The 23,080-nt window shown below is 39.0% G+C and overlaps 2 protein-coding genes across 2 annotated transcripts in view; one reads left to right on the forward strand and one right to left on the reverse strand.

Moving 5' to 3' along the window:
* Positions 1-188: 188 nt before the first annotated feature.
* Positions 189-11,823, forward strand: EXOSC8 (exosome component 8). The gene is made up of 12 exons (XM_009704344.1): positions 189-281; positions 663-718; positions 2,132-2,168; positions 3,265-3,328; positions 5,012-5,085; positions 5,646-5,691; positions 6,738-6,843; positions 6,931-6,976; positions 7,240-7,336; positions 8,279-8,399; positions 11,072-11,178; positions 11,609-11,823. Exons 1-12 carry the CDS (start codon positions 189-191, stop codon positions 11,722-11,724), a joined length of 963 nt encoding a protein of 320 aa, XP_009702646.1. The 3' UTR covers positions 11,725-11,823.
* The window catches only part of SUPT20H (suppressor of Ty 20 homolog (S. cerevisiae)), a gene marked incomplete at its 5' end in the record, with an annotated part of 20,352 nt that continues 9,021 nt past the window's right edge, over positions 11,750-23,080 (reverse strand). The window contains 5 exons of the mRNA XM_009704345.1: positions 11,750-12,314; positions 13,844-13,949; positions 17,628-17,683; positions 20,060-20,214; positions 21,267-21,579. Coding sequence (XP_009702647.1) covers positions 12,214-12,314; positions 13,844-13,949; positions 17,628-17,683; positions 20,060-20,214; positions 21,267-21,579 — 731 coding nt within the window. The remainder of the gene's footprint in view (positions 12,315-13,843; positions 13,950-17,627; positions 17,684-20,059; positions 20,215-21,266; positions 21,580-23,080) is intronic.

Here is a 23,080-nt window from a genome sequence, read left to right on the forward strand (position 1 = left end):
CGGTGGGTACCCGCCTTGGGGCATCCCGGCTCCAGCGGGGAGCTGCCAGGGTGCTGAGGGGGCTGGAGCACCGAGGTGTGCGAGCTGGGTTTGTTCAGCCTTAAAAAGCGCAGAGATCAGTAAGGCCTTGAGCTAAATCAGCATTCTTCAGCCAGTGTGCAACACCCCAGTCAACCCGCTGTGTCGAGATGGTTGTCTTTAAATCAGTTCTGCAGAATCAGGTGCTGGCCATGTACACCAACCAGCACACCCATGTCAGTAAGCGTTCAGCATTTATTATCGTAAGTCATAGCTGGTTGGTAAAACACAATTTCCATATCAGCCTACATTATATATATGCATCTAGGTTGTGCAAGCTCAATGTTTTATGCATTTTGGGAGGGGTTTTGATTAGCATGCTTATTATTCACAAAGGGGTGTGATTTTTAGTATTATAATTACCTAAAGTTACTTGAGGACGCATTCTTATTTCAGCTTTATTCCGAATTGCTGCAAGTATCTTAAGTTAATAACCATGAAATCGTAAACCAGAATTCACAACCCTCTTTATCTTGGGCCTTTCCATGCTGTTCTTCTTCAAGGTTAGATGCTTTTCATGTTTTCGACACAGACTTGCATGATTGCTCACTTTGTAACTTTTAACCCTATTCTTTCAACATCAGAGCTACCTAACAGAGTGGGGTATGGAGAAGACAGAAGAGGTAGACCATGGATACAGGTTGAAACATGATTCTGAATAGATACCGGGTGGCGAGGACAAGTCATGGTGAAGGGTGGTCAACCAGGGAGGCTGTGGTATCTCCATGCTTGGAGACGGTCAGTGCAGTCGGACAAGGCCCCGAGCGATGTATCTGCTCTGTGTGGACTTGGTTTGGGTGAGGGGTTGGACCCAACACCTGCCAGAGGCCCCGCCAGCCTGAACTGTCCCGCGGTTCCTCGGGCATTAGAAGTGGAGGAGGGCAGCCTTCACTATCAAAGGGAAGGCATACAGGCAGAATGAGTTTAGTGGAGCATTACAAGGAGCTTGAAACGGTATGGAATTCAGTGGCTTCCCATTTGTAACTGCTGCTTTTAGAATCGTAGAGTGATTCGGGTTGTAAGGGACCTTCAAAGATCATCTCTTTCCAACCCCCTGCCCTGGGCAGGGACACCTTCCACCAGACCAGGTTGCTCAAAGCCCCATCCAACCTGGCCTTGAACGTTTCCAGGGATGGGGCATCCACAACTTCTCTGGGCAACCCGTTCCAGTGTCCTTGCTTCTTCCAGATTTATGGCTTAAATGTGCGAAACAAGGTTTAGCAAGTGCCTTTACATGAATTGAAGAGAACAGGCCATCTGTGAGGTTAAATAGTAGTACAGGACCAACATACGGGGAACCAATAGGGATTTATTCATGCTTGCCATCTACATGTTAGTTTGCATTTGGAAAACTTGCCTTTTCCAGTTACTTCCCCCGCTCCCCTCCCCTCCGAAGTACTTTTTTAAACAAAACTGAGAAGGCTTTGTTCAAATATTAATGACACTTTTATGAGTTTTTTTTTACTTTAATGTTCTCTGCTTAAAATACTAATACACAAATGCTGTTAATAGTATATAATTAATAAGCATGAATTATTTCTCAACTAAAGCACTGCATGAAGCATATTTAATTTTATATTTTCTTAAAGATTCTAAGAAAAACTGTAACATTTCAAGACTAAAATTGTTTTAAACCATTTTGTACGTCTGAGTGCATTCTTTGAACTAACAGATATTTCAGACACTGTAATAAAATTACCCTTTCTGCATTTCTTCAAAAACATTCTGCACCCTTGTCTCCATAAACACTCCTTTTGAATTAAAATTAATAGTCAAGATTACTGAGGTGAAAGCTAGTAGTTTTTGGTAGGTGTATGTGCAGGCAGGTTCCTTGTAAGGAACAAGCATTTTGGAAATGAATGTAGGAAAACATCTTTTCCTTAGATCAGCTTAGAGTTTCCTCATCTTTCTGTAACCATGTTGCTAAGCAGCTTTGCCAGTCATCTTGGTTTTCAAATTATTTGTTGTTTTAGGTTAGTGCTTGCTTATCTTTTTTGTTCTCTCTTACCTACTTAGGAGCTTGCATGTGAACTTTTATTTCTGTTTGTTTTAGAACAGTGGAACCATTGGAATATTACAGAAGATTTTTGGTGAGTAAAACACAATATGCATATATAAATTGCTTCTAATCAGTTTTTCCTTGCTTGCTTCTTCTTTTCTAATTTGTCTGTATGGAAACCTGTAACTATAAGGGGAAAATCAGAAAACTCACTGAGCAGGGGAAAACTGGTCATGCTTTTCAGAACATGTTTTTCCATCGGTCTGTGGCATTGATGCTGCAGCACGTTGTGTCCCTGTTCAGCTTGATGGGTGAATGCTTCTCTTGGCCTCAAAAGGAATGCGAGTTGAAGTTGACCAAGATGGTGATGCAGGTTTGTGTCTAGTACAAAATTTATGTTGGACTAGGCTTTTAGATGCTACTAAAAATAAATAATATTGCTGCTAACCATGGTCACCATAACTGTGAAGGAAAACAACTGACTTTTGGGTATATTAAATTAGTCTATCCGTTACTAAGGTAGTATTGACTTAGAAATGGGTCCAGTATTATTGCAGTCAGTTTTGGTTCTCGTAGTTGAACCAAAGGTCTTTGCTTTTGAGAAGCTTGAAATTGTGATGAGTAGTAATTCAGATCTAACGTGATGGTGAATTAGTGCAATTTCTAACTTAAGGTTCAGATATTGTACAGCTTCTGACTGATGGTATTTGAATGTTGGGGGTTTTTGGGGGAGTGTTCTTTTGTTTTGTTTAGTTTTTCTTTAGTTCACTCTGACGTTAATTTTAAGAGCTCCACTAGGTGAAGATGGGGGAGGGAAATTGCTTACAAAATCTGAACAATGCAGACAGGTAGAAACTCTCATTTTAAGATATCAGTGAGTATTCATTCTTGGATGATATTCTGAATCTAGCCTGTAGTACTTACCCTTGAGACAATCAATCTATCGCTATATGTATTTTCTAAGTAAATTAAAAGAAATTTAAAAACCACTTTTTTGTGGGTCTACAGCCACAAACTACACATCAGTTGATGAAAAACTGGCTAGAAAGTGATTGAGTTTTCCCTAGTATTTTTGTAGCTGCATATTTCTGCTAAAATGAGAATACTATTTTATATGAACTCGTATAAATATTGGTGTGTTATTTAGTAAAATATATTTTCTAATTTGAACTTTAATTTTTATTTAGAAAGAGAACTGTCGACCCGATGGAAGGGAGTTAGGTGAATTCCGAGCAACCACTGTCAACATAGGCAAGTACTTATTCGAAATAATAATAATGGGGGAGGTATTATTAATCTCAGATTATAACAGTGACCTTAATGACTTGCTAATCACTTTTCTTGGTTCTTGCATTTTGAAACAAGAAAGAGGAAGGATTTTTATTTATAGTTTCAAGAAGCATTAAAGAGAATGCATGGTATGGTAATATATTTGAGCGCTGTTACTCAGTTCTGCTCCTGGGCTGGTATGCACAGCACAATTTAGGTGGTTGTGGAAGCTTGCCTTTTTCTAAGATCAGCAGCGTATGCTATAGATGCTGAAGGCAGTGTCTAGGCATACACTGACCAGCGCAAAACTGACAGCCTGGCACCTTTAAAGAGGCAGTGACTCCTGGCTTCTGCTTTGTTCTAAGCTTGAAGAGCAACTGTCTCAAGCAGAGGCAAGATACCTCTTATGCAGTAAGCAGCAGCAGCACCTTACCTGCCTTTCTTACACCTCGTAATTTCTAAAAGTAAAATACATGTTAGCGTACCAGCATGGAAAAGTTGCTGATTATTGCTCAAACTTGATACTGCAGGTCTCTTCCATTGTACAATGCTGCCTTCTGTTAGGTCTTGCTGTAAGTCAGCCAGAAGGTGGGCTTTACAGTAACCATCTATGATTTCTGGTTTAAAAAAGGACGCCAGGGATCAATAATGGGTCCAGTCCTGTTCAACATCTTCATTAATGATCTGGATGATGGGGCAAACTGTCCCCTCAGCAAGTTTGCAGATGACACCAAACAGGGAGGAGTGGCTGATGTGCCAGAGGGTCGTGCTGCCATCCAGAGGGACCTTGGCAGGCTGGAGAAATGGGCTGACAGGAACCTCATCAAGTTCAACAATGAGAAGCACGAAGTCCTGTACCTGGGGAGGAACAACCCCAGGCACCAGTACATGCTGTGGGACATCCAACTGGAAAGCAGCTTGGCAGAAAATGACCTAGATGTCCTGGTGGACACGAGGTTGAGCATGAACCGGCAATGTGCCCTTGCTGCAGAGGTCATAGAATCATATGCATGAGGCAAATCATTGCCATCAGCAGTTTGAGGGAGGTGATCCTTCTCTTTTATTCAACACTGGTGAGGCCGCACCTGGAGTGCTGTGTCCGGTTCTGGGCTCCTCAGTATAAGAGAGACGTGGACATACTGGAGAGAGTCCAGCAAAGGGCCATGAACATAGTGAAGGGACTGGAGCACCTCTCATATGAGAGCCAGGCTCTTCTCAGTGGTGCCCAGTGACAGGACCAGAGACAACGGACAGAAACTGAAACACAGGAGATTGCCTGTGAACACGAGGAAACGCTTTTTTACTGTGAAGGTGACTGAGCCCTGGCACAGGTTGCCCAGAGGGGTGGTGGAGTCTCCATCCTTGGAGATATTCAAAAGCCATCGGGACATGGTCCTGGGCAGCCTGCTCTGGGTGGCCGTGCTTGAGCAGGGGGGTCGGACCAGGTGACCTCCAGAGGTCCCTTCCAGCCTCAACCGTTCTGAGATTCTGTGTGATTGACTGTTTAATACAGAGATTCTGTTCCCACCCTGGATCCTTCAAGACTTTGCTTAGCTTGTGTTTAGTATAAAATGATGGAAAGTAAACACTTTGTGAAGGTGGATGTTAATTAAGGCCTTTTGAATGGAAAAATAGATTCTGTTGAACAGCACTTTCTCTCTTCAGGTTCCATTACAACTGCAGATGGTTCTGCCCTGGTGAAGTTAGGAAATACTACGGTGATTTGTGGAGTTAAAGCGGTATGGTTGGTTTTTATTTTAATTTAGCTGTTAGCTGAACTTGTGCATTCATGGTTAGAATGAATCTCATGCGCGGTTACAATAATATGCCAATCAGACACCGTTACAGTCTTTCGCCTGAGTTACTTTCGGATATGACAGTTAATGTATAATTTAATTGTCTAATCCTACTTGTATAGTCTGTGAACATGTATTTTTGTGGTGTGTATTGTGTATGGGGAAAGATATAGACAAAAATAAAGTCTTAGTTATTTCTAGATAAAATTAAAAAACCAGGAGAGTTACTGAATATTGATCAATAAGCGCATTGGTAGTTAATTGGCTGGACTATTAAGTGTCTTGTAGCCTCAGCTGTACTGCTGGCCTGCCACGAACTGTGAGTCAAATCACTGCATGTCTCTGTACGGGAAAAAATATGGATGGAGACTGATTAAAAATGGCTTTTGTAAATGTCATTGTAATGATAACTGGCAAGAAAATGACCATTCGTATATAGAATAGCTGGAAAATCTTTTTGTACAAAATCCAGCTCTTCATTTTTGTCTTTTTTTTTTCTCCAGGAACTTGCTGTACCCGCAGTCGATTCTGCTAATAAGGGTTACATAGGTAAGCTTTTCAGTATGGATCTTGCTCAGAGCTTGTATTCCTTCAGCTAAAAGGCTGTAATGATACAACAGACTTGAGTGTGTTGTGAAGACTTCTGAGAAGAATTAACTTGGGTGAAATTGTATTACTTTCCTTAAAATCAGTTTCCAAATTGACACGTAGGCAGTGGTACTTAAGACGTTTCAGAATTCCCCCTGCTCTGTTTGTGAGTTTTCCGTGTAAAGCTCCCTTCTTATTGCTGATACCAGGCCAGGCTGAATGCAAACCTGCAGCAGGGGGAAGTATCTATGTTAAGAGAGGGAACGGAGTTCATTTATAAAAGATTGTGGCATGCAAGGCTGTGCAAAGGCACATTAGCTTTTGTCTTGAAGTCCCAGTCGGCTAAAAATTTAAATCTTAAAAACAGTGAAATAAACCCTGTTTATTTCTCAGAGAACTGTAGAAGTCCCAGGGGTACATCTCTGCTGCTGTTTGGGGTTTCTTTTGAAAGAAAATAATTGTGTGGAACTGAGAGCTTACATTAAATCCCCTTTTTATAAGGCATCTCCAAAGTCTGTTGTTTTCAGTGAACTTGGTCATGCTTAGGTTTTTTTTCACAAATGTTTATGCATGTTTTTACTTCAGGTCTAAAGCATCAGGTTTTAATGGTTGATGGAAAGCAGATAGCATACCAGTAAAGTTGGGCAGTGGGATGAAAATGCTGTTGTTTCTTCATCTACTTAAGAATGCTTAACACTTAAAGAAGAGTTTGTGTGGGGTCATGATATTCATGGCAGGATTACAAACAGAAAATGGTAGTTAGGAGAATGTGCTTCTCCATGGAATATATCGTTTCTGAGTACAGAGTACTACAAGTTCTTTAATACAAACCCACATATAACTTTATTTTCGAGGGGAGAAGTAGGAAGGCTTGATTGAAAAAATTCTTGGTCTCGCCTTTCATTTGAAGTACGTAAAATGGTATTAAGAGCATGTATTGTCTTCTTTCTATTTGTGATATGCCATTGCCTGCTTTTAGTTTATGACCAATGATTCTTACTGTCTAGTTCCAAACGTAGAACTGCGATCCCTCTGTTCAACGAGGTTTTGCTCTGAACCACCTGGTGAAGAGGCTCAAGCAGCAAGCCAGTTCATTGCAGATGTGATTGAAAAGTAAGAGCCATCTTAGTGCGTTTAGAACACGAACAACTCTCCCAGACAATTTTCTGTTTCCTGGTTTACTCTCTTATTTTATTTCAGTTCACAGATAATAGCGAAAGAAGACCTGTGTATTGCAAACGGCAAGGTAAGTTGTGTCTCAAAATGAAGAGGGACATACTAACAAGATCACAGTGTTGAGACGTTAAAGAAGGTATTTGGGGTTATAGGTTGTTTTGTTTTATAGTTGCTGTTTTTGCTTTTTAGTCTTCATAGCTTGGTTTATATCTGAAGTGTAAAAATCGTATGATAGAAATAAGTGTCTTTGCTCATGGGGCCGGCATTTTCTTAGACATTGCACCGTTTGTTTAGCTGCTGTAATATCTCACATGTGCAAACCTTTTTTGATAGCTTGCTTGGGTGTTATACTGTGATATCATATGTCTGGACTATGACGGAAACATTTTGGATGCCAGTGCCTTTGCTCTGCTAGCAGCATTAAAAAATGGTAAGTCTTCTTTAGATTGAGAGATACACTCTGATTAGTGTTGCTTGGAGAAATATGTTAGTTTTGACTCATGATGAATAGGTAACTGGTTCACAGTTCCTTAAGACTGCTGGTTTCCTGTAATTTGAATGCTAAATTACTAAAATGCAAATACAAAGTGGAAATGATGGTATGGATGCCATAAATGTTTAACACCTGGGGAGTAGGATCTTTTTGTACACGTATTCTTGCTCTCTTATAAGACTAACGGCTGTTCTTCTGTGTCAGAGATCTGAATCTTTCAGCAGTGACCACAAACAACTTTAATGTCTAGATCAGGTCTTACCTTGTGTATTTTGTGTAGGCAGAATAAGTTGTTGGGGGCTTTGCTTGCACAAATATTCTGTCACAACAGAATATTCCTAGCTTAATGCATTATAGCTTGAAAAAACTTTTAGTGCATGCAACATACGGATTGATGATTCACAGGTACGTGGCTGATAAATGCACGTAGGAGGCAGTATAAAGGGTTAAGTAAGCAAGAGTTATCTGAAGATCAGATTGCACTGTTTCTACAAATATATGAAATTCGGGAGATGAGACTGTATTTCTGTTTTTTAGGTATCCAGTAGGCTTTTTGGGGAAAAAACACTTTTTGTTAAATATGACTCTGAAGTATTGTATGGCATTTTGGAAGCAGAAAATGCTTCTGTGTAAGGGAGAATGTTACCTTGAGGAGAAAAATAATTACTTGAACAGGTAGTTCTAAGCTAAATACTTCCCTCGAATTCAAGAATTTTTTTTTGTACAGGAACACCAGTCATGTAGCCAAAACTCTATTCTCATCAATTTTCAGTGGCTTAAAAGAACAGCTTAAATATTTCAGTAGTCTTGGACATCTCTAGGCCTACTAAAACCAGCAATGTTTAATATTATACCATTATCATTTTTTCATCTCTTCAGTACAATTGCCATCGATTACTATAAATGAAGAAACTGGTTTATCAGAAGTTGATTTAAAACAGAAGAATCCTTTGATTATCAGAAAGCATCCGGTTGCCACATCATTTGCTATATTTGATGAGTAAGTTTGTAACTGTTTTGTACTTACGAAAACAACTGTGTGTGTAAAAGAAGTGAAAGACAGAGGATGCTACCAGTGATGCTTCTGCACTTCTTACACACTTCTGCTAGCGAAGAGCACGCACTCTCAGGCAGCGCTGTTTCACTTGATCTTAAATCTGCGGCCCCTCTGCGTTCAGCTGACCTGTAGTCCTGTGGTAGGAATGAGCAGGCAGAACAAAACAAAGTCTGGCCAACTTCTTCCCATGACTTACAGAAAAACTGGTTCCCAACCTAAAAGATCCGCTTAAGAGTACAGGAATGGGTATTGGTTTATGTTTTTGCAGTATCTTTGAGATGAAAGAATGTTACCCATGCAGTTAATGTGTTAAAAGCCTGTGTGAATAACTGATACCGAAGATGGTAGTTTTTGAGCAGCTTACACCAAGGATTTGCTCAACTGCGGAAGTAAGAAGTAATGGTCCAGTTAGAACAACAGAACCTCTGGGTAACTGAAAGCATAATTACCCAAGATGAAGTATGACCAGCACTCTTAAGTCATTGTTCATAGAGGTAAAGAATCTGATTATGGTAATTCAAAATAATCACATCTGATAACTTGACTACTCACCTGAAATTGTTTCCTGGCTTTTCATCAGTCCAAATCTGTTAAGTATGTGTTCTGCTGCTGTGTATAAGAAATGCAGTTATTTATGGTGGTATCCATTTGAAAAGTAGAAAATGACAAAAAAGATGATGCTCACTCTGCTGTGAATCTGATTTAAGATTTAGGTATGTTTAGAGACGTCAGGGGTTTATGGCACATTATCTCTATTCGCAGAAATGATTAATAGGCCCTTTCATTCAAATACGAGATGGAGCAGGGGGAACATGGAACTCAAATGTTGACCAAGTGATTACCAAAATGAATCAAAGCAGAAAGCTACCAGCGCTTTAGAGTGCTTCTGTTAATTGCTTTATTACCAGTTCTTGTGGGTCTGAAGTTTGATGTGGACTGAGAGAGTTTGGATAGCGTGATAGGCAGACAGTTGTGGGTAGGATATTACTTGCACACAAATCACACGTACTTACCAATAGACAAAAAAGTTGCCTTTGGAAGAAAGCTTTTGGTGACAGTCTGTTGGGCTTTGCTCCCTTCACTGAAACCGACTGTTACATCATACGAGTTACTCAGATCTCCAGTATCGAGGGATGTGTGCCTGTGTGTGCCCACGTTGTGCGGTTGGTTTGTTTTTTAATTCTGGTTTAGTAGTTTTTCTACAGCTGTTGATACAGCGCTCTAAATAATACGCACAACATACCCTGAGTTCCAGAGACATTTTTCTTCCGTGTAAAAGCCTTTCTTGAACAAACGAAACCTCTGGGTTGCTGGTTAGCGTGGCCATGGGCGAGGAGCAGTGGTGCAGAGCAGCGTGCAGCCCCGCAGCCAGCTCCGGGGAGTCAACCCGTGCATCAGTAACAGGGCTGACGTATCGAACTCTCCGTGTGTCCCTGGGTCAGGCAAAGGGCCAACGCTGCACCGTGCGCGTGGCTAGAATTAATAAAGCAGTGTATTTTTGAGTAGCGTAACTAAGGACTTACTTACATTTTCATTACACTATTACTTTTAAATGGCAATCTGAAACTCTTGGTGAAGTTTTGAATTGCCCAGAAAACCTTTAATTATGCATTGCATATGAGGTCAAGTGGAAAAATTCTGTTACCCTTCCATCTATTTTGTGTAATCGGCTCCTATAGCCTTGCTGCTGGCGTCCCCCCCGCAAACTTGTCATAAATGTCCCTTAGCTGTCCAGCTGCTAAAGTGAGTTTGGTTGCAGCAATACTACATTTTAGTTTAGCAGTGTAAACTGAGGCTTCGTGAAAACTTCAGCTACAGACTTCCCTGTCATGATACCTGCACTTCAGCCAAACGTTTGTAATGGTAGTGAATTTTTTTTGAATTATTTTCTAAGGAAACTAACGCTTAACGGTGGTTGTTTGGCTTTTTCCAAGTTCAGTTTTTCTTGTGCAAAGTTGGCTTATAGCTTAGATCCTCCTTTTTTTTTTTTCCCATTGGTTTACTTATTTTTAACTTATTAAATGGTTCAAAAATAACAACATTTAGTCTTTTTTAATGACGTCCATCGTGTCATGTATGACAGCTTCTTTTGGCTGCCTTAAGGAACTCAGTAAATCCATTTTTGAACTGTTCCCAATCTGAGCGGTGGTGTTCTCTGACAAGAACCTGAGAACTACTTTGGTGAATTTACTGTCACAAGTGAGTTTTGCCTTAAGGTCTAGTAGAAATTAGTCCAGCCTACACCTAAAACCAATGTCATCGTCTTTGTGTAACTACACAATAAGTGACTGAATACTGCAAATGGCAGTTTAATGGCATTTTCCCACAATATATAGGTGTCACAGATCTATGGAACTTAGGCATAAAGCTGTATTTTCAACAGCTAGGATTTTAGCAGACACACACACTTGAATATGTGGAATCTTCTACATTTTTTTTTTTGTTGTTTTGTTTTTTTTTTTTTTTAAATTGGTGCATTTTGGTAAGAAAACAAATAAGCCAGAGCACGAAATCCACCTACAAGTATTTTGTAAGACTACAGTAAAAACGAATGTTATGTATGTTAATGGAGCAACATATACTAACACGTCTGCGTATGTTTTTTCTTTCACAAGCACATTACTCATTGTTGACCCAACTGCTGAAGAAGAAGACTTAGCAACGGGAACAGTGACTATTGTAACCGATGAAGGCGGCAGACTATGTTCTGTCCATAAACCAGGTACTTCCAAGTTTATCACACGGGAACCTATGGAGATGATAATTTTTTCTTGACCTAGATGTTACGTACCTGCGTTTCTTTGTGAAATGTGGGTGCTTGATGAGAACAGACTGTCTGCTTCAGTACTTATTACATGACTCGCTCTTGACATTTGTTTTCAAAAAGGTGGCATGACTGAAGTTCAAAAAGAAGTCTCAGCTTGACCTATGTACAGCAAAGGGCAAATTTTGAGCACGTCTCCTCTTACCCCTCTAGTTTGTTTGTGCTTTCTTTGCCCGAGGCTAGAGTTGGGGAAGCTGTATGCTCCCCAGGTGAAAGTTGTTGGTCACGAGAATTACTGTATTACTTAATACTCTCATTTGGAAAACACATTTAGAGGTACATAACTGAAGTATAAGTAGAAAATCACATTGTTGCCTTTAATTTTTAGGTGGAAGTCCTCTTACAGGAGCCAAGCTTCAGGACTGTATCACCAGAGCAATTACAAGACACAAAGAAGTAAAGAAGCTGATAGACAAAGTAATGAAAAGTATAAAGCCCAAGTGAACAAAAGGAGAGATCTTTTCAAAAATGGATTTGTAAAAATTGTATTTGTTACAGTGTTCACAAACCTTTTATACTAAATAAAGAAATACCAATACTACATTTACAAAGTTCATTTTTTCTAAAATGTTTTTCACCCTTATACTATGTACAATGCTGCCGAGTGGTAAAAAATACAAGATAAAACATTCTGTTAAAAAATTAAGTGACTTAAGGAAACCAGACCCGAGCTGCTTTATAGATGAAATCTCAAAGTTCCGTAGGGTTGGCTTCCAAAACCAGTTCATTTATTTCAGTGTAACGTCAAAAGTTCATTTTCCCACCAGTAATATAAAACACTGATTTGATTTTAAGCTTTCTCCTTTTTAATCTGAAAAAAAAAAATCCCCTCTGAATGAATTTTTTATTTAGAGCAAGAAAAAAAACCCAAAACAACAAAAAACAAACCACAAGTCTCAGGATTTTGGAGGGGCCAGTGTGCCTCTTTTCCTTTTACTTTTTGAGTGGCTGCCTGAATGCTGTTGATGACACAGGTGAGCTGCTTGTGCTGCTGCTGCTGCCATAGCCATTTGATGCTGCAAGAATCGCAACTGCTGCCGTGAAGGAGAAGGGGGGGAAAAAAAAAAGCTTGTTAGTGTTGACTATAAAGCTGTGTTTCACATCAGGAAGAATGAGACGAAGGTGAGGGGCAGGGGGAAATAAAAAGGAAAAAAAAAAAAGAGGAAGCATGAGGTTGGCAAAAGGAACAGAGCACGTACTGGGGCAATGAGTACAGTCAAGCAGCACCAGTGGCACAGAAGCCTGCTGAGGGCACGTCTGACATTTTACACGTGTGCTTGGACAGCTTTGTTTCTTTGCCCTTTCTCTCCATTGCAGTAACTGCAGTAACTCAGCAACTTCAGTGAGCGTTTGGGTTATGTAGTACGTTTTTAAGAGAATACCTTCTCAGTGTACGCATTGTATGTATTTTTCCCTATGTATCAAATATATGAGACTGTGTCCTAAACAAATATTACAGTATTTTCATAAAGCATCTGAATGACAGAATGCTAAAGGAATGCTTTGCCAGAGCGGTTGCTTCCACGTACTGACTGTAGCAGTGTTACATTTGAACTTGGAGGTGCTTACTTTCATGCTGTTTTGAAATCTGTTGGCACCTGGCAGAGCTTATTTAGAAATGTGCCACAAGCACTCCTTGAATGTTAGCAAATCAGGAAGGTGGATGGCTTAAATGAATAAAAATAAATTCAGTGCTCCAAGCTGAGAGAACCACAGATTTTAAATCTTTCACGATGTTGTTTGCCAAATTCATGTTTTTTTCACTGGCGAGACCATAAAGACAGTAGTTTAAAAAAGAAGAAAAGTCAAAGGGGCAAGATTTTTGCTTTTGGAGCTGAGAATTGTATTTTTAATTTTTAATTTTTTTTTTTTTTAAAACACAGTCAGAGTGAAGTTGCTGGATTACTTGTATCTGTTGCTGCTGCTGCTGCAAGGCTTGTTGTTGTTGCTGTTGTAAGGCAGAAGAGAGCTGGAGTCTCTGCTGAGGAAGGCTTTGCCCAGGTCTGTTCGCGGCAGAGCCAAGCTGAGACAACACTGAGAAAGGAGAAGGGGAAAGCAGGCAGGTCAAAGAGATCAGGTCGAGTTTGTCAGGGTTGGGGAAGGAAGTCATAGGAACAGAGTGTAACAGAAAAAGGGGATCAACAGAATTAGTTTCAGAGTCAAATCGGAAACAGTGCAGAATAAAGTATACATGATATATGTACTCTGTTAGTTAGAACGTAATTAGATTATGAAGTGCTTGTGGAGACACAAAGAGGTTTCTCATACCGGATGTTAAGCACACAGTTAAAGAAACATTCCTCAATGAAGTCTGGCATGGAAGTTCCCTGTATTTTCTTTTTGTATCAAGTATGACTTATTTTCATGTGATATTACCAATTTTCTACACTCAACTGCCAAACAAAGCAGAAAAGTGCAGCTTTGAAAGTCCAGTATAATTCATGTGCTGATAATACAAACTAAATTGTTCTAAGACAAGACTTCTTTAAGACCAAACTTCATTTCAGTGTGAACTGATCAACATACACACTTAACTACAAAAGGAGGCTCGGCAAGCACATACCTGTGGCTTGAGGTTGCATAAAATTCCCTACTCCGGTCAGGTTAATTACAGCAGCTTGTTGGGCAGATAATGCCTGATCTTGATTGGATGGACCTTGGTCAGACCCCTAGCAAAAATGAAAAGCTTGATCCTTATTACCAAACTTTGGTATCAATGAATAAGTAAATAAAGCCTGTGTGAAGGCAAACTTTTGAAGTGCCATTTAAAAACATTTAATTCTACATCTTCCAGTATGCGTAGATACAGGCTATAATGTAGTCACTATTAAAGTAGAATGAACAGATGATGAATGCCCCAAAACAGCTCTGTTTCGGCAGAAATGGTATGACATCGGTTACCCAGCAGAAGTCCCATGGAGTTGTCAACTCCCCTGCAGTCAGCAGAGACTACCGTTTGTGGCTGTGATCTTACCACGATTCCCTGTCCCGCTCCCAACCCCAAAGTCTTCAGGCAACACCTGAAACCATCCATGTGCAAAGTCCTAAGTGATCAAAATGTAAAGTCTGAAACTTACACTCACGTGTTCGTGTTGTGTCACACGCTCCATTTCATGAAAAATACAAGCCCTGCTTTTAAAATTTTATTTTCAGAACAGAGTAGTTATCATAGTAATCACTCAAATGGAACTAGTAGAGTCTGATCTAGCGTCTACTGAAGTCAAAGAATACTTACTGAATTATGACCTCTTCTAGAACTTAAATTACTCATTGGTTCATAAGATGGGGAAATAAAGTATTATATATGCAATTCAAGCAAACTGCATGGCTTATCAGTCAGAAAATGAAAAAAATAAAGCTTTTGAGCTGCTGCATTTCCAGGAGTTGCAATGCTTCTTTAGAATAACCATATGAAATAATGCCACTAAGGTCTAGGTAAACTTGACCAAAAGATTGCACGTTAAGAAGATGTCATCATCTCGATGAAGATGACTAAGACAGACTTACAAAGCTGTAGAACCAACATTTGGGGAAAAACCCTGAGTATGAGATGAGAATGTATATATTCTGTTGGCAGCACACACAATTGTTGGTCCTTTTGGGCTTTGTTTTTTTCCACTAAGCACTTGGATTACAGCACTGTGCACACGTATGTTCTTGTCCTTACTGAAAGCTAAAGAATCGAGTACTCCTAATAGCTCATTTTAGCTAATGACCCTAGTCTGACTCCACAATGCGTGGTAAGAGAGTTCTTTAGGGCAAGTGAGCCAATGCAGAGAGATTGATTTCCTCCAGAAGACCTTTCCGCCACAAGAAGGACTAGGCTTACATCAGCCTTTTTGTAAATGCCCTTGAGGTTCAATGTCTAGAAAATAAAACCCAATAGGATGAGCTTGCATGATTTTTTTTTCAGTAATTCAACTGGTAACCGATATTTGGATTTGTGAACAAATCTGAAGGTTTCCCATTAAACTGTCCCATGTTCCAGAACAAGGCCTGTGACACAGGAGATTATCCACTACAAAAACATTTCAAAGAGGCATCGTATTTATGAACATTCTACAGCAGCACAGGCAAAATTACTACGACAAACTGAGTATTCTGTAGAGACTATTCGGTAAACAGAAGGCTTGCATGTCTGGGAAGACAAAAGATAAAGAACACAAAAGCAGAGCAGCTAGTTCTTCCAAATTGCTGCATTAGCGCTGGTAAAGATTTTCAGGCACAGGTAGAACCAACCACTCGAAATTTGTCATTTTGAGAAGATTGATTGGTCTCTATCAAGTCTTTAAACTTCTTTGGTGATTAAAGTCTTTAACACTAATTACAGGCAGCCTGAAGAGCAAGTGTCTTAATATTACAGCTTTAAAGCCAACTGATACTGTCCCTGGTGCAAAGACAACAATTCTGTTGAACTACAGCAGTGAGGATCATAAACCAATTCACAGCAGTGCAAGTAAGAAGCTTTAGTTATTCTCTAGTAATCCTGATTGTGTTTTTTTCTCTGTTCACCTGATGTATCTGCTGGTTATGACAAACAGGACAACACCAAGCTGATTTTACACCACTCGTACAGTGGGCTGGCTCTCTTCATGCTAGAGTTAGACAAGGCTTAGCCAGTTGTTTCGTTACGGCTCTTCTATACAGTATATAAATAAAGGAGTATTATAACCCAGCTCCAGCCACAGCAACAAAGCCACTGCAGTCTTTGCAGTTTGAGGTGGTTTTGGAGGAAGACTTTCCTCCCCCTCTGCTTGGGTTAAAAGCTCATTTACTTGTGGAGATGGGGAGAATAGGAGAAACTGTTTCAGCCATGCAGCCCAGACTGAAGGCTGTCAGCACACACCTGTTCTCCCTGCTGCTGAGGACTACAGGTTGTAGGCTGCTGAGATTGCTGCTGCGGAAAAAACTGTGACAGCTGCTGTTGTTGCTGCTGCTGTGGAGTGGGTTACAAATAAGTGAACCACCTGGAAGCTGTTGAAGATTAAAAACAAAAGGCATAATTCAATCAAATTGCCAAGCTTCCCACTGTCCTAGGATGCACAGGGCATTGATAATGAGGTACTGCTTGGAGGTTTGGTTTTGGTTTTTTTAAAATCCTTTAAAATGAATCAGTTTACAATTGCTGTTGTGTGTGAAAAAGCCTTATGCTCAGAAAACAAATCTGCATTAAATTATAGTGAGATATTTCCACAGGAAAATGTATTTTTATTATTCTAATTAAAATAGTAGAGATTGTACTGATACTGGAAATGTAAAGGCTAGTCTTCAAAAGCACTGTATATTATTTCCACTTTCAGACTATTCCACTGAATTTTAATAGATGCTTTCAATCAAGCTGCAAGGTCTGATGCAGAAAAATGTTAAACAGTCTTGATTTCTCGCCCTTACCCCAGCTTTGATTGCACTGATTTCAGCCAAATTGTTTTTGGCTTATAGGAGTGGCAGAGGTAGCTTGAAAGGATGTACCTCCATGTGGAATCACACACATACAAGCACGTAATTTTGTAGAAGAGCTCTGCTCTGGCATAACCGCTTCCTGTGCCTGCCCTTTTCCACATCTCTGGAGCGTGTACAGGAATGGTAGGAGGAAGTAGAGAAGCTGCAGCTGGTCTTTTGCTGGTGTTAATGTTTTGAAGCATGGTGCAACATTTGTGGAACACTGAAGCTGCAATTCTGCACCTGTAACTAGAAGCTGACTTCAAGATCCAGGAACTCCACCTGGTTCCAAACACTCCCTGTTCTGATTTTAAATGGAGCTTGGACATAATAAGCAGCTTTTGCTCCCGTTTGTATTTGTATGTATGCTTAGTGGAAAGAAAACATTTACAGACCTTCTAAACTCCCTCTCACATGAACTTCTATTTCCATTACCAGAAGCTCTTTAAAGCTATTACTGCACCTACCCGTGCATGTTGAGCTTGGCTTTTAGGCATTATACATGTAACCCCTGAGTGATGCTACTGTACTGTTTTGTACTTTTAAAACAATGCTAACTTCAGTTTAAAGAATGATTTGCAATAAAAGTTTAGGCAAATCCTGAAAATAGAAGATTGTATTTTAGGATTAATCTCCTGAATTCAAATGTCAGCATTTTTAGATTGTTACTGAGAACTAGCTGCTTTGTTGTGAGCCTGGAATATCATTTCCACCTGGTACCTTTATGGAAGTAGTTTTTTCTCTCATTCTAAGCATTTCAAGTAAGCAACTAAAATTTGCAATAAATGGTTTGTCTGATCAACTGGCTTCAAAGATCTGCAGGGGGCAATGCAGTAAGCAGCACTAAACACGTCTCTTAAGAAATATAAGAAATTATCAATATTATCGCATCCAAGTATATCAATTACCTGTAGAAGATTTAAAGGCCGAAGATTTGATGCATTTTTCAAACCAAAGGGGCTGCCTGTTAAAGAAAACATCTTTTTATTAGTAGGAAGTCTTTACTTAATTATATTTGTGTATCGCAATTAATACACCTTTCCACTGGGATTATTCCTAAACATTTGGAAGCTGGAAAACTGGCAAGTATAAATTTTATACTTAATAAAATGCTGCATTTTCTGTAAAGCGGATGAGTTCATAGTTACCCAGATTCAAAGTTAGAGAGCTGACTAAACAGAAAGAAATCTCTATCTCTGCTAAACACTGTACCCTTGTAACCTGTTAATACATTTATGCAAAGGTGAATGTGGAGAATATCATAGCAGTTATTCTTCAGTCATTCCTCTCTGGCTTTAAAAAGTTTTACTGTTTGTACAGTAAATCCAGAAATGGCCAAGGGCTCAATGAAGCTCTCAGTTTCTCAATCATTAACAGAAAACAATTCCACCCAAAATCCCAGCAACTGCCCACACCCCTAAGGGCTTCTGGCAACATGTATCTGACTTCTAGAGCTTTTGGCATTATTCCACAGGGCACTCTTCAAAGCTATGCTAAAAGAAAGATGTATATGTAGTAAGCTACGAGTATAGAACCGATACAAACGCTCCAGTAAAATGGCAGCTGTCAAACAGAACCCCCAGAGGTCTTCCATGGACCTAGCTCAGCTCACTACTCCCATCTGTTACGTGGGCGACAGCGTAGCATGTAAAAATCTGTGACGTCAAACAGGAAAAGGTTGATAGTGCTTGACAGGACAGAATTAGAATTAAAAGCGATCCTAGTGAACTGAAAAAAGAGTCCAAAATTCAGTAACATTGAATTAAGAAAAGACAAATGAACAAGTACAAAACTGTGAGTAACTAGCTTTGTGTCTATACAGCAACAAAGGACATGAGAAGTTACAGTAAGTCAAACATATCCGAATCATCCGTACTACAAACTATGGAACACACAAACGAAAAGAACCTCTTCACACAGTTTACATTTACAAAACTCACTGTCACAAGATGCCGTAGGTTCCAAAAATATAAATGGGTTCAAAAACCAATTAGATAAATCCACAGACTAGAAGTCTAGCACAGGATATTAAGCGCAAAGATCCATGTGGATAGTCTTCAGCTGAGAAAGTCTCAAAGCTGCAGGTTGCCAGAAGAGGTACAGTTGTCTACAAGGGATGTTTCACTTCACACTTTTGCCTCATCTTAAACTCTCTCCTAAGTATCCTCTAATGGCGACTGTCAGAGACAGAATACAAACTGAATGGATTTTTGGCCTAAACCAGTAAAGCCATTCTTATGTTAATGTAATGCTGTTGCAAAAAATACAGATAAAAAATAGGCAGACCTCATTTGGGGAAATGTTAACAGGAATGTTGTGAAATAGATGAGATGCATTTATTCTGCTGTGCTCCACAGTGGTAAATCAGCCAAGCTGAGGCTTGTGTCCAGTTTTGGTTATCACATTTTAAGAAGGATGTAAGCAAATTGGACAGTCTAGAAGAGAGTGACAGGATTATGAAAGGTTTGAAAAATACGACCCATCAGAAAGAGAAGACAAATGTGGGACATGACAGCATGTTGGATACTTAGAAGGTAAAGAGAAAGGGTGAACGACTATTTTTCATGTCTGCAAGGAGCAGGAGGAAAAAATAATTTAATTTGCAATTAAGCAGATGCATTGTAATTAGAAGGAAACATTCTGTATGGACAATGAACTACTCCAAACAGCTAAGGATGATGGGAATATTCTTTAGTGAAGGTATTCAAGGATAGTTTAGATAAACATTGGTTCAGAATGGTTTAGACAGATTTGACTCTGTCTCAATGTAAAGGATGAATATCTTGAAGTCTCTTCTATCATTCTGGTTCCATAAATCATACATTAGGGTTTTTTTTTCTTTTATTATATGTTCAGAAAAAATAAACTAAGAATTTAAATCCTGCTTTAATGAATATTGAGGGATACAGATTTATATAGTCATATTTGAAGGCAATAAGGAACTAAGTGTCCTACTAGAATAAAGCAGTACCAGCGAGAGAATAAAATGCCTCGCATATTTAATAAGTGAGGCCTCTTTCTAAGTTCAGTCATGCTTTTTTTCTGGCAGTCATCGTTACTGAAGTTGCATTCAAATTTGCAGCTTATCTAAAACTTCCTACCGAACATATCAAACAACCCAGGTTTAGAGTATGTTTCCCCAGTCTAGCTCCTCAAAAACCAATTTCAATCAAACATAGCCTACATTTTCGAATGCAAAAATATGTATGTTGTTCACGATCTCCAGCCATCAAATACACAATCTATTCCCACAATGGCCTCTTTTTTGTCCATTGTTCTCACAATATGTTTTCACGCTGTCCCTATCTGAAGGGTGGCTTTTCAACTTATTCACACTAACCTGCTTGAGAAGCAGACTGCATTGCAGCAGGCAGCGCACTTGGTACCAGACCTCCTGATGGTAAAATGCCACTCAGATTTATACCTGCAGGGGCTATGGCACCAGTGTTGCACCCCAACATAGGGTTTGAACCACTCATCAGTGTCTGTGCTCCACTGTAGAAGAGGAAAGACAACACATCAAACCCAAGTGGTACAAGTAAATCTGAATAACTAAATTTTTGCCCTCTGTCTCATGACAAATCAATTGTTTGCTGTAAATGGGATTATGGATAAAGTATCAAGGCAGCTTAAAAAATTGTTATGCCTAGGGCACAACAAATATGTAAATCCATATTCTCAGCATATACAGTTTTTTTTCTTTGGTATAATCTATTGAAAATAAACCACAAGTGGTCTTTTATTCCAGAAATACTGAAAGATCAACTGTCTTGAAAATGCTTATACTTAACAAAAAGTTAAGGAACAGGTTTGTGTTTTCTTTTTGCACTATTAAAAAAAAAATCTCTTATTAATCAACAGTGATTAGCTGCTGAACACCTTGGATGAGTAACTCAAGTGTCCAATACATGCATTAAAGCACACTGTGTGTCTTACAGTGACCATCTTCTATTGATCACAGAATTTCATTTAGTCTAAAAAGCAGTTCGCATTATACCACACAATCTATTCTTGACAGCAGCATTTATTATTTTTTTAAACCACAAAATTAGTTTTAAGGATCAGAGAATGGTCAACCTCAATGTTTGTTTAAATTGTAAGAAAATAGAATTGTTGTTTTCTTGTATTTTACATACAACCTTTCATTCATAGGCACTTTAATAACAAATCTCTTTCCATTTTTCATTTAGAGTGGTCTGCATATGATATTCTACCTCCTCTCTGATTAATGAAAAAAAGTTTTCAAACTTAAAGAGCAAAATCTAGAAAACACTTAAATTGAGGTTAAGCCTCATGAAATTAAACTATATTCATCCAAAAAGCTGAAAGCAATAAAGGTGCCTTATATTCAAGAAATACAAAGAGTTTCTTGTGGCTCTTCACTTTGTAATTATAAAGTGAATGATCTTTTTATATTGCAGATCCTGAAAAATATCTATCCTAATGGATGTTGGGCAGTCCAATACCACTCCCACCCTCCCACCCCACCGCCACAACCACCAGCCAACCCAGGACAAAATAAGAAACCATCGTAACAAAAAACTTACCACACAGAGCCCACTACATTGATGAAGTTAAGTCCTGCAGGGTTTGCCATGACCTGGGTGGAGGTTGTTCCTGTAGTAACGGATGTTACCATGGTGGAAAGAGGAATGGTCATTACAGGCAGTGCCTGGCTCAGAGACATTTGCTGCTGAGCAAACGGGGTTAACAAAGTGGGCTGAGGGGTGAAGCCTGAATCTTGGGGAGTAGGGGTGGCAGAAGGGGTAATAGGAGTTGAGCTCTGAGCATCAGGAGGGTGTGGGGTCGATGAAGGGGTGTTGGTTGGAGTAGGAGTAGATGGTTTAGGAGTTCCAGACCCTGCTCATTGAGAAAAATAAAAAGTGCTAGTTTGTTATAAAAGGCCAGTCCTTTTTGTATAATAAGGTTAATGGAATCTTATTTAGCACTGACAATTTGTTCCACTTTTTAGACTGCAAGTGTTAATTTCTACACGACACAGGTGTTGCAGCACGCACTCATTGTTAAGGATGCAGTATAATCACACAGAAAACCCACTCTCCATGCTTAACTCCTTAAGCCATATACTGATTTGTATCCTCCATCAAGTCCTTCCAGAATTTATCGCACATTAAGTCCTAACTCCATTCAGAAATACTTAAAGTAAGACAATTTCTTAGTGACCGTTTTAACCTAATTAATGTTTTTGCCCTAAGATGTTAAACATACAGTCTATATGCACTGCCTGCACAATAGCATCGTGTTAAAAACATCATGGAAAACAACAGATTCAACAAAAGAACATATACTATTTTAATAATTATGGGGTTGATCTAAATTTAATCATATAGCTAAACTCCCATTTGCCAAATTCTGATCAAATAAAAAGGTTTTAATATTTAAGAACCAGAGGATAATACTGCATCTTTAAAAGTTACTGTGTAATTCCTTCTGCTTAAATGTAGCACGTATAGCTATATTTGTTGTGGATGCAGTAAGCACAGTTTGTCAATGGAAAAATAAAACAAAAAACCCCAAAAAGCTTGAGGTGGTTTTTTTGTTTTTCTTTCTTTTTTTTTTAGCTTTCATGTCCTGCAGAAAGAAAGGAAATAAATGTGAATGTCCAGCTGTTGTGACCAGAGCCTTAAAGTAACAACTGTGTGCAGCAGATTTACACAACTCAGCACTAACAGAAAAACAGAATAAATACGTTCAAAGAAAACTTTTTTAAGTTTTCTTTTTTTCTTTGTGCAAAACAAGAAGGCAGAAAAGTTACACCTTTTGAGCTATCCAGATTTTAAATTATTTAATGCAAAAAGCATATTATAATACTGTGCAGGATACTGGAATGTGCAGTGTACAATTATTCATAAAAAAATGAAAAACTGCAGCTATGATTTCTCTTTGTACAAATCTCTTCACAAAATGTCTCAAGACGCATACATATTTTTAAAAATGTTTATCTTTTATAGCTATGATTACAATGATCCTGTCAGTGTTAAAGAAAATACTTAAACTAGGATGTCACTTATTATTGAAATTTACATTTTAACACCTGAGAATATGGTGCTATCATCATCAGCATCACCACCACACTTGCAATCAGCAATGATTTGTAAAACAGTGTAGGAGTGTTTTAAAAAAATCATCTTATCGTTTATTGTATCACCACCTTGGGACTGATCAGATTATATACATACATAGAGATACAACTGCACCAGCTCCTATAACATTCAAAAATCAGATGCTTAAATTACGTAAAGGCAAACTGATCTAACATACTGTTTTTACACTGCAGGAAAAAAAAAAAAATCTACACTTTGGAATTTTATCTCATCACATCATCTACCAGCCTTTCATA

The sequence above is a fragment of the Cariama cristata genome, unplaced genomic scaffold, assembly GCF_000690535.1.
Source record: "Cariama cristata isolate BGI_N322 unplaced genomic scaffold, ASM69053v1 scaffold13017, whole genome shotgun sequence".
NCBI lineage: Eukaryota > Metazoa > Chordata > Aves > Cariamiformes > Cariamidae > Cariama > Cariama cristata.

Coding starts and splice junctions, on each gene's coding strand:
- EXOSC8 (XM_009704344.1), top strand. CDS start 189: ATGGTTGTCTTTAAATCAGTTCTGCAGAATCAGGTGCTGGCCATGTAC. Junction 2,169..3,264: donor AATATTACAGAAGATTTTTG/GTGAGTAAAACA, acceptor ATTTTTATTTAG/AAAGAGAACTGTCGACCCGA. Junction 3,329..5,011: donor AGCAACCACTGTCAACATAG/GCAAGTACTTAT, acceptor TTCTCTCTTCAG/GTTCCATTACAACTGCAGAT.